Here is a 12,420-nt window from a genome sequence, read left to right on the forward strand (position 1 = left end):
CACTGGCATAACAAGGATAATGTCAAAAACATTTATAATAAGCATAACCTGCAATAAATAAATAAATAAATACATTAAACACTTCATTAGTTAGTTTGTCTCTATAATTAGACAAAAAAGTTCTTTATTCAACAATCTACAGCCCAAATCTTATTGTAGTACAGAAACATAACAAAAAGTCCCACACTAGTACAAAAAGAAGAAGTACTCAGGATAATCTATATTTTTTTTTAATGTATAGATACAGACCACAAAATGTATTGTAACATCTCATTTATTGAACCATAAGTCGATATAGAAACAGGCTGGAAATTGAAATCAGTGTTTAGAGCTGTAGTCGGTTAATCTTTGAAAATGTTTTATGCTTTACTTCATTTTCCCTCCAGTCCCACCCACTGAACATATTCTGATGACATGGCATTTTAAAGAGTCCATACGGAACATGTGGTTTTGATGTGCATTTCCAAGCGTTGTAATAGTTTAGTAACAATAACAAGTCTTTACGCCATCACAGCTACCATGAAATACTAATACACAGCCCTGCTAGTTACAGTTATTTCAGTCATGTTTTTGTCCCGTTGCAGCATCAGCACCAGCGACACCCTCCCTTCGCCCTGACCCAGCTTGTTTCTATGGCAACAGCCGCGTTTGCGACGGCCGCCTCCTAATACATTTGTCTCTCGCCGTTGTTTATCGTGACTGCTGCGTGTGAAGTTACGGCCACAGCGTCGCCCTTTTCCAAACGGAACGGCTCTGTCGCAGCACGTAACGCACACACCTTCCACGTTACTCCCCCCCCCCCCATCCGAGCCGTCCGCACCGGAACAGGGGAAACGATAATAAAGGGAGAAGGAGGGAGCGTGGTGGGAGCGTGGTGGGAGAGGCTGGGAGCTGCACGGCGGACACCAAAGGCAGAATCACTCCCCTGGAGACGCTCGTTTGCTGCATGACCATAGGCACTGGCTCTTCTCGGAGGGGGGACCCAGACATCGCAGCGGAGGTCAGTGAAAACTGGTCGGCACAATCGATGCTGATGTAATGTTAGCCAGTGCAGGGAATGCCACTGTTTATGCACGTTTACCTACAGATAATCCAACTCTGAGATCAAAGATTTGCAAGATTTAACCGTTCACTGGCTGATTCGCTTGTTGCTGGGTTAGGGTTAACCCCACTGGCCGGTCCCATGCTCTTTCTCTTGCATCATGGGGGTTGCCAAGCAGCGCCAGCATCCATGTTCCATCCATGAGTTGTTGAAGTCGCTCTGTATGTGCTGGTGGGACAAAGGACCGCCTTAAATCTGACTATAAATGACAACTGTCTTGTCCCTTTCGGCGTCTTTTCAGTGTCGGCTTAATTGAATCAGTGTTGAATCGATTTGTTATTTCTGTCGAATAACATCGATCCAAAAGCGTTAACATGATTGTCAATTATGGAATTCCCAATGCACATATTTTCTTATTAAGCCGGCCATTTGTCGTTGCTTCATGTCTTCTTACTCCAGCTGCATTACCTTGGTTTGGTTGCTAGGTTGAACAGCTCCTCATTGGAAAACATTTACCTCCGTGTCATTGGCTGTCGACAGTTTGTCAATAAGAAATACAAGGCTCATTCTAAGTCTAAAGGAAATTACTTTCTGTTATCCTATTTATCCCTATGTTTCAATCGGTTACACTTAGGGATGTCACAATTATTAGGTTAATTGCTAAATGTGATTATTCAAGTCACAATATAATCGTAAGAACCTAACTCAACCTATGACAATTTTAGAAGCAAAATTAAGTATTTTTATTTCAATATCTCGTCCAAAAAATAGAACGGAATGTTAATAACTTTATCTGGATGTTTTTTTGACAAATTTGACTTTATTTTGTCTTTCAGAAAGATGTATTTTGTAAAGCCGCTCACAAACTTGAGGAACAGTAACATGTCAGCCCACAGTAATGAAAGAACAATAAAGATTTCAAAGTTGTTTAGTTATAATTTCAATAATTGTGAATAATCGTTAAATTGTGATGTTTTTTCTCACAATAATCAAAACACTAAAATTTTATATTGTGACATCCCTAGTTACACTATTTTGTTGCTGATCAATGTAAACCCCAGTGTTGGTTTATCATGTTCACGTATCATATTCCAACCCATGCTGTGATTTCCCTCGTGTTGTCAAAAGTATCGATACCCTGATAAGAACAGATGCTCAACTGGTATTGGAAGATTATTGTTTTGAGGGTTTCTTGTTGTTTACATGAGCACTGGCAGAGCAATTGTTTATTAGTTTGTTGTAAAATGGCTGTGTAGCTTTTCGAAACGCATCGGTTGATTAAATGTGCTGTATAATTAAAGTGGAATGGATTGGAGCAAGTATCACATAAGCCAAGCGTAAACCGCTCCCCGAATAGATTTAGAATGGTCTTGAACTTCGAATGTCAGCACTAGTGTAAAACCACATGGTAATATTATGGAAAGAAGTATTGTTTTGTTGTTAGAAATTGCATTCTTTTGTTTAAAATAAGTGTTTTCATTGTGATTGCGGTATAAAACCTTTCCCTTAGTATTGGAATCGAGTTTGAAATGTAGTATTGTGTGACATCAGAGATCTTTACAGGCATGTGTCAAATCATTTAAATCTAGACCTTCTTGAAATACAAAAGGCAATATGAATACCATGAGCGTGTACTCCGGAACTAGATGATGGGTGATATTAACGGGAGGATATTGAAGCCGTACAAACAACTGCACGTTCACAGATTATGCTTATATTTGGGAGAATGAGAAAAAGCTGGACACGGACATGATGATAGCAGAGAGAGGAGGCTGTTACAATTGCATGATCTTTGTGCAGCGATGTAGGGGTGCAGTGCCCATAATTCTTCCACCAGCCTCCACAGCTATTGATTTTAATATGTGACGTGCAATGGACCATAAAGCGCACGTTATGAACAACTTTTACGAACAACCCTCAGCCTTGCCTTTGTATCACGTTTACTCTCCCTTTTCAAGGTTTAACCCTCCGTTTAGACCAAACGAGAAGAGCCTTATCCATTTTACATGACGCCGCGTGCGCCCCAAATGAATAAAACACACATTCTGACCTTCTCACTTGTCGAGCGGCACCTGCTTGACCACAGCAGCTTCCCTCTCTCAGCTTCCCTCTTTTGGTTTATGAATTTTCCTCTGGCTAAGGAGGGGGGCACTTTTACGCACATAGACGGGATGTCACACCACGGCCAATTCTAGACCTGGCCAGACCTGCTCTCTGAATTCCCCCCCCCCCCCGCTTAATTTATCTCACTTTTATTGTCGAACATGTCCGCCTTAAGTCTTTGTATTTGGATCCCAATGGATGATACGACCGGCATTTGAAGCCTTTAAATAACTTCTCTTGAACTTGGCTATTTTAAAATACTGTTTGTAGTCTCGCAGTAAAAAAGAAAAGAAAAATAGCTGCCCGTGGTTTCGCTTCGCTGTCACGTTAAGTGCTGCTATGTAGGTCTGGCACTGGCACCGCACAGAAGTAATCACGACCTTGCGTTTAATGAACAGCTGTTTGATTATCAGCATCTCCAACGTGGCGGGGGCAGTTTTGAATGTCACTGCTGACCAATAATAGCCCCGGTATGAAGCGCTCACTGAATGCTAAGCTAAGCCAACTACTCCTGTGTTGTGATCGCATTCGGATTAATGCTTTATCTCTCCCCGTTTTCATCAGGCACCATGGATCTTCCGCCGCCGCCACCTCGGTCGCTCCTCTGACAGCTGCCCGTCTACCTCTCGTCTCGTTTCACCTCCTTTTCGACCCCCGTCTTGCCTCGCGTACTCCCACGGAAACCCGTCAGCATCATGGCCGGCGGCGACAAGGGTCCGGCAAAACGCGGCGCCATGGACATCAAGCGCCTGGCCGGCCTGATCCAGAGAGGGGCCGGGCGGCTGCTCGTGATCGACAGCAGGACCTTCTCGGAGTACAACGCGTCCCACGTGCAGGGCGCCATCAACGTGTGCTGCTCCAAACTGGTGAAGAGGCGTCTGCAGCAGGACAAAGTGTCTGTCACCGAGCTGCTGCAGCCCAATGGCAAGGTCAAGGTGAGTGACGGGGCTCGTACCGACCACTGACCACGCCCAAGTCCAAGAAAGCACGGCAACTAGAGGTGGAGGATTTATCGAACAATGGATAATTTTGTAAATGTTGTGGTGGAGAAAAATGTGAATAGTTTATTTATTTAACCTTTATTTTTACCTGGTCCAGAGGCAGCAGCACAAGAGCAGAGTGGCAATACATACAGTCCGAAATAAAATGCAGATAAAACACCCAATCTTTCATGCATTGGACTATTTTCAATTTCCAAGAGTATGAAAGAGCCACCAAAAACAGGTGCACTCATCAAAAACTACATCTCTGAAGGATAACTTGAAGTCAGCTAAAGGGTCTATAATAAACTATTAAAAAGAGCTGATTGAAATTAATATGAACAGAAATGTCAAGGGTAATCTTCCAAATAAGGGCATTAAGTTATATTTCTGTACTTTTGAAACACTGTAGTAGACATTTACAGGTCTAGCTTAACACATTTCTGATGCATTTTCAAAATATTGTCTGAATATCGTTATCAAGAGAATGCTACATAATATTGAGATATTCATTTTTGTCAATGGCAACATAATTGCTCCTCGTACTGACCAAAGATTATTCAGTCTAAAACACAATCTAAAACACACAGAAAACTACATTTAGTCGTGTAAAAACATGTAATAGCCCGACAGATTTATTCAATTATTAAACAGCGCTGCATCCTCTGAAGTGACACAAGTATTCATGATCATGTCGGCAAATATTATTTCACAGAATCAGCATAATTAGCAAAGGTTGGTTACACTTTGCATGCACAAAATAAAGCATTTGTTGATGTTGTTCCTAAATGTTGGAGAACAAGATTTAAATGTAGATTTAGTTTTGATTAAAATAGTGTTGTCTTGTGCCATGGTGCTGCTAATTCAGACCGGCACACACTAGCGGGGTCTATATTTGTCGAGTATGCAGGCGTACTGTAAGTTTGTTGCTTATCACTGGCCCTGAAATCGGATCCTCTCGTATTCCATGACTTCTCTTCTGAATATGACAGCCTTTTTTTCCATGGCCTGTCCAGCAATGGCACGCTGTATTTTTAGTCACCGTGTGAAACTGAAGGAAACCATAGCAGGGGTATAGTTTGAGCTTGGAAGTATTTGTGTTTGTACTTTCATGGCTGCTCCAATGCATTAATGACCATGATTTAACAACAACTACAAGTTTACCTTTAAATAGCTGCACTCATTCTCTGCATGTTAGTTTTGGAACTGCTTAAACGTTACACATTGCACTACAAAGCCTGATCTAACAAAGAATGATGACGTATCATCTGCTATCTGCTGTGACACACAGGGATTTACTGGCTGTCCATAAAAGCTATTGCTTTTGTTTTGCCTTGTTGCCTGGAGCAGGTCAATGTGTCCGCTCTGTCAAAGCTCAGTTTGTCAGTGATTTATGACACAATTCTAGACACTGTCAGTGCTACATTTGAATGCTCAATTCCAATCACATAACAGGAACACACTCTGGCTGCAACGGAAATGGTAAATCATAATATTGAATTTAAAGTATTATTTCAGTTTTTGTTGTGCTGCTGAATTTAGCACGTGTTGGTGACTGATACTTTCCACTCAGTAAACTGCTTTGACCTTAAGTTCAGCTAATGGTGTGGGCTAATTGGTAAATTAGCCACAGTCTCCTTGAGTCTAGTGTTCCTCACAAAGGTTCACTTCTATAAATGTTTTTAATTTGGCTTTATTGCAGGCATCTGGCAGACGAATACTATTTCACACCCAGATATGAACTTTTATGAAATGGGTAAGAATCTTGTAAAACACATTTCTGCTTTCTCTGGAGTTACCGGGCCCCAAACTACAATGACCTACTAGTGAACCTCACAAATCACCTTTCATTTGTAAGGTATTATTTATTTGATGAATACTTAATGCTTGTAGTGTTTATCACTATAGTAAGACTTGCATAGATCAGGCCTGAGCTGATGACTAGAAAGTGTGTTGTGAGCAGGCTGGATCCCTGTGTGCGGCCCTATGCTCTGATGGACTCACGCTGTGGCCTCCCACTGCACTCGGCTCCTGCTGAGCTCTGACTCGCATTTGAACAGCAGCTCTGTACATCTCATGCAGCCATCTCCTCCTTCCTATCGGCTGCACGCCTGCTTTGTTATTATCCATTCCCCGCCCCCAGTAAAGAGGATAAGGCTTGTGATTAATGCTAGTCTGGTTCAGGCTGGAACTAGCTGGGTGAGCGAGGAGGGCCAGGCGAACCCAGCCTCTTTAGTTATTGGCTAAGCATGACATCATCTCCTTTGTGTGGCCACTGGCAGGCCGCGGGCTGGGCACGTGCAGACTGGATGTGTGGTGTTAAGCACCCCCCTCACCCCCACATGGCTCTGACCAGGGCCAGGAGCTGCCTCAGCCTGCCAAGACAGCAAAGGACACCATTGTGGCCCTTTGTCAGCCGCTGAATGCAGGAGGCGGGAGAGCAGCGCTGAGTGTATTCAGAGATGGACCGCTGTCTCCCGCCTCACAACCCATTGAACACTAATAGCCTGCATCCCCCAAGGCGCTGCACCCACCATCACTCAGGCCTCTAAGCTCCAAGCCCAGTACAGTCAGAACCATGTCCTCACTAGTCACTACTTTATATTGTTTATATAGGTCAGAGCGTGTCACATGCAGAAAGCTGGGCGCTGGACCTCTGTGATCACGACCTGGGCTTAGCTGGAAGTGGGGCTTCCTCATGTCTGTGTCTGTGTGGGCAGGCCGGACGCTAGTGTGGTGTCTTGACTTAAGCTTGGTTAATCCATGCTCCATGATGGGGACAGCCGCCTGGCAGTCGAGAAGACAGATGGACAGAGGTTTTAGCGCAGCCGGCAAGGAAGGCACCCTTCCACCTGTAACAGGGAATACAGGCCTGAGAGCAGCAATCAAGACACACCTTATGGTGCTAGTGCACATTTACTTAACCTGCTGCAGTTACATGCTCTGTCAAATGAGTCATGCATTTAGCTGGTTAGCTGTAGTACGGTATCTCTATCAGAAAAAATAGATATTCATCAAATAGGCTTTTATTCCCCTAAATGCATCAAAGAGCCTGACTTTAGTCAACAGGCTCTTAACTATAAGAAACTTGGACCACTTCTGCAGTGTAAAAATCTTTTACAAACTTGAGCACTTAAATATCTACTGTACATCAATATGGGTCCTGTCATTATTACAAAATAAAAACTGGGACTTTGAAGTGTTTTCTGTGAGGCGTTTTTTGTTTGTTTGCTACAAGTCTTTAACAAGAGACAAAGAAACAAAGACACACAACCTCCCGGAGCATGAACCCTTTCACACCTGTGCCAGAAGTAAAGACGGAAAATAAATATTGCAAGATTGTGTTACACGTGTGCACAATCTTTTCCCATCCCTAATGTTTAAACATTTCTATTGTTATCATTTTAATAATTTAATTCCAATTTGTTCATAATTAATTTAAGTCTGTAGGATGTTACATCTGCAAATTAGACATTTGTTCAAATGATTTGTCATGTAAAATCCTCTTAACCAAACTAAAAGCCTTGCCTAGTGCAGTTGGATAGTTGGTGAAAGTTTCCGGAAAACAACTTAAAGAATTAAAGGACATAATCAGTCTCTGTTTTTTTTTTTTTTTTTTTTTTGTGAGCAAAACCTAGTAACTGACTCACAGTGTGGTTAGCTCCTGGTTTACCTCCTGGCGAGCTCAGGGATTTTTAATGTCTCATTACCTTTGGCCAAGACAAACAAAGACAGTTGCTTTTCTGCAGAGCAGGATATGTCATGTGTTTGCCTGGATGAGGTCATTACCTGAACCACTGTTTGTTTTATATCCTTGTGTTTAACAGACACACATTTGACATGTGTAAACTGTGTCTATAATGAGCACAATGAGGCTTTTTTAAAGTTTCAGTTTGAGAAATATGGTCTTTCACAATTATTAAGGACAAACATAGAATTTGTTGGAGTCTTGTTTAGTTCCCATTTGTCAGAAGCTGCAGGATTTATATTTGTTTGTTCATTTAAAGCACCCACGTCAGCGCGGGCCAGAGTGAGACTGCTGTGTTAATGCACAGGTTAAAGGGTCACAGAACATGCATTGGTGCAAAGGTGCGACCAGATCAGGTGACTGACTGACCCATAATGACCTCACTCTGCACATGCTCACAGGCCACTGAGACTTTCAGCACTTCTATGCCCCAAACACAGGAACAAGGACTAGTTAGTCTATTTCACTGTGCACATATGAGCCGTCTATATTTTCACACCAGCTCACAGTCTTTTCTCACAGCAGAGCTCAGTGACCTGCTCATCACACCTACATAAGTATACGAGGAAGTGGCAGCTGCTTGTGCCAGTCAATGACATCAGTGGCTGTGGGTGGTATATCTACAGTGCTACATGTCAGACCCACTGTGATGGAAAGTCAGACCAACAAGCGGCTGATCAGTGCTGCAGGAGAATCTTCTATTGTATCATGTACTGTAGTGTCAGACATGTGCATCTAACCTGCAGTATTCAGTGTGTTTATTAAACCTGCAGTATTCAGACGTGTTAATTAAACCTGCAGTATTCAGACATGTGCATCTAACCTGCAGTATTCAGACGTGTTTATTTAACCTGCAGTATTCAGACGTGTTTATTTAACCTGCAGTATTCAGACATGTGCATCTAACCTGCAGTATTCAGACGTGTTTATTTAACCTGCAGTATTCAGGCATTTGCATCTAACCTGCAGTATTCAGTGTGTTTATTAAACCTGCAGTATTCAGACGTGTTAATTAAACCTGCAGTATTCAGACATATGTATCTAACCTGCAGTATTCAGACGTGTTTATTAAACCTGCAGTATTCAGGCATTTGCATCTAACCTGCAGTATTCAGATGTGTTTATTAAACCTGCAGTATTCAGACGTGTGCATCTAACCTGCAGTATTCAGACGTGTTTATTAAACCTGCAGTATTCAGATGTGTTTATTAAACCTGCAGTATTCAGATGTGTGTATTAAACCTGCAGTATTCAGACATGTGCATCTAACCTGCAGTATTCAGACGTGTTTATTAAACCTGCAGTATTCAGACATATGTATCTAACCTGCAGTATTCAGACGTGTTTATTAAACCTGCAGTATTCAGACATATGTATCTAACCTGCAGTATTCAGACGTGTTTATTAAACCTGCAGTATTCAGGCATTTGCATCTAACCTGCAGTATTCAGACGTGTTTATTAAACCTGCAGTATTCAGATGTGTTTATTAAACCTGCAGTATTCAGATGTGTTTATTAAACCTGCAGTATTCAGACATGTGCATCTAACCTGCAGTATTCAGATGTGTTTATTAAACCTGCAGTATTCAGACATGTGCATCTAACCTGCAGTATTCAGACGTGTTTATTAAACCTGCAGTATTCAGACATATGTATCTAACCTGCAGTATTCAGATGTGTTTATTAAACCTGCAGTATTCAGACGTATGTATCTAACCTGCAGTATTCAGACGTGTTTATTAAACCTGCAGTATTCAGATGTGTTTATTAAACCTGCAGTATTCAGACATATGTATCTAACCTGCAGTATTCAGACGTGTTTATTAAACCTGCAGTATTCAGACATATGTATCTAACCTGCAGTATTCAGATGTGTTTATTAAACCTGCAGTATTCAGACGTATGTATCTAACCTGCAGTATTCAGACGTGTTTATTAAACCTGCAGGATTCAGACGTGTTTATTAAACCTGCAGGATTCAGACGTGTTTATTAAACCTGCAGTATTCAGAGTGACTTTACCGGTCTGTCATGTTGTTTTCTTTACAACTTCCCTCAGATAACACTGACTGGATTGGACAGTCCTTTAGGAATGTGTATGTGCTATATTTACGTCACACAAGTGCACTGATTTGCCTGTCCTTGACTCTTAAAGGAGGAAAATATCTGTCATCTTTGTCTCTTTTAGTTTGTGTGCGTGCTCTCAAATATGTGGGACCTGAGTTTTAATTTGCAGATTTCTGCAGCTATTTCTTTGATTTTATAATGGATATATAGTAACAAACTAATACTGTTATTATTTTCAAGCCTGCATGCCAGTCATGTGCATCTTTCACATTGTGTATTCATTAACAAGTAATTGTGACTCTTGTCCTTTTAGTGGTTTGTGTGGCTCACACAGTAGTTTGGTGTAGCACTGCAGAGCTGCTGCAGTCTCAGCCTTGTGCTCCTCAGGTCATCGACCTCCACCACTGCAGCAAACCCACTCACGCACTTGTCATCTGTAGCAGCTCATGCATGTTTACTGTTCTTTCCAAACTAAAAAATAGAATAAATAAACTGAATACAAACATAGGCAGCACTGTCTTAAAGACTCAATGTTCAGTGTAGTCCAGTAGACGCTGATGTAGGCGGCTTCTTAGCAGCACACGCTGCCATCAGTTTAGGCCTATAATCCCCAGAGTTCACAATTAGATCTGATCCCATTACCATTGTTATTATTAGCCAAAACTATCCACGGTGAGTAAATTTAAAAGTGGGAGTGGATTTCAAACAAAGAAAGCACAAGGCTTCTATATACAGGGACATGTTGACCAAAGTATGTAAACTGTAAAAAATACTATGAAACGTAATTCTTCAAAGATGTTTCATTTGCTTGTCCATTTAAAACATAATTGTTGTATAAATGCTTAAAACAGACGTTGTTTATAGAATGCACACCTCCGTCACAAACACAAGCCAGATACTTAAAGTGCACAGCAGTAACAGTAGAGAGATGACACACTACACAGAGTGCACTTTTGCCTTGCAGTCTTCACAGTTTACTTCATTATGGTGTACTCTGCAGCAGCACAAAGCAGTGTGTTACATGGCCACTGCTGCAGCACCAGTCCTTTATGTGCCTGCCACGCTTCTCTTCCGTTTGTCTTTCTCCTGACTCTCTCTCCATCCTTCCTCCCGCTCTTCTCTCCTGTCCAGTAGCAGTTGAGTGATGCGGTGATTCATAGCTGCAGTAGGCACAGCCTGATGGTCATGTGACCAAAGCCTGCCTGACAACATGGAGAACAACACAAGCGCGCTGCTGTGCGCTCCCTCCGCACACAAACACAGGAACGCATGCTCATATTCACCAGATTCTACCAGGCGCATGTGCTCTGAAGCAGCGATGTTCCTCTGCACTGTCACACATGCATTACCATTGACTGGAACAAACCACACACACTGCTTGGTAAACATTGCGTGTCTTATTCATATATTATTCACAACCCAGAGCTGTGTACACCGGTTTCAGACACCTGCAGTTTTCATATTTATTTCAACGGACAGTTCAATACATTGCACTGGATACTGTCATCATTGTCTTTTCTTTTTGTCAGTCTAGTTTATCACACGACATAGTACTGTAAAATCATTAAATACTGCATGTGTGTGGGTATGTTTCCAGTTAGACAAGGCGATAATCTTCAGTCCTATCAGGGACTTCCCTCTATTGTGTTGCGTGACATTCACTGCATCTGTAAAATACCTTTTCTTCTTTGTCGTCTTTTTTTGTGCAGGTGGAACTGGGCAGGAAGCAGGAAGTGGTGGTTTACGATCAGAGCTCTAAAGAAGCAGGGCATCTGTCCAAAGACGGCTTTGTGCACATTCTCATGGGGAAGTTGGAGAGCACGTTCTACAAAGTGTCTCTGCTCACAGGTATGTCCAGTGTGCTATTTCACATGTGCAAACACAGCCTATATTTGTTCTAGCATGTTCTTTTTATTATTATTCAACCATATACGTAACTGCTTTTAAAAACTATTATTATTTGGGTGTCATTACTGCATTTGGTCAGCAGAGGACAGTAAAGAAAATGCTTCCTAACGCTCTAAATGCTCTGCTGTCTTTTAAATCTTTATGCTTCTACAGATTTACTCCCCAACGTGCTACTTAACTCCCAATCCCGCTCTTATTTACCACTCTAATTATCCTGTCACAGTGTTCACTAAGCACGTCTTAAAATGGAGCTCTAACTGGACTCTTAATCGCCCTGTTGAGTTAATCACATCTGGATCACCGAGTCTGATGCTTTTAGGGTCCCACGTTGCACATATACATTCACAGGAAAGAACATATCGATAGCCAGATACTAATCGATGCTAACGCTACAATTGAAACAAGATACTCATTTAAACACGCGCCGATGCTGAAAAAAATTGAAAACAATCAAGACCAAATTGAACCTGTCCTGAAAGTAAAATATATAAAAGGGAATAAACGGTCTGGATTAGAGGGACATGCATTGTTGTTCTGGAGGAATTAGAATATCAAGTATATTGTGTATAATA

At 41.8% G+C, this 12,420-nt stretch overlaps 1 protein-coding gene across 1 annotated transcript in view; it reads left to right on the forward strand.

Annotated features, from left to right (window-relative positions):
* Nucleotides 1-925: 925 nt before the first annotated feature.
* dusp8a (dual specificity phosphatase 8a) overlaps nt 926-12,420 on the forward strand; it is a 37,384-nt gene continuing 25,889 nt past the window's right edge. Inside the window, exons 1-3 of the mRNA XM_072435401.1 lie at nt 926-1,000; nt 3,710-4,080; nt 11,650-11,788. Coding sequence (XP_072291502.1) covers nt 3,841-4,080; nt 11,650-11,788 — 379 coding nt within the window. The 5' untranslated portion in view covers nt 926-1,000; nt 3,710-3,840. The remainder of the gene's footprint in view (nt 1,001-3,709; nt 4,081-11,649; nt 11,789-12,420) is intronic.

The sequence above is a fragment of the Eucyclogobius newberryi genome, unplaced genomic scaffold, assembly GCF_026437365.1.
Source record: "Eucyclogobius newberryi isolate DKJ021-1_F unplaced genomic scaffold, fEucNew1.0.hap1 SCAF_7, whole genome shotgun sequence".
Classification (NCBI taxonomy): Eukaryota; Metazoa; Chordata; class Actinopteri; order Gobiiformes; family Gobiidae; genus Eucyclogobius; species Eucyclogobius newberryi.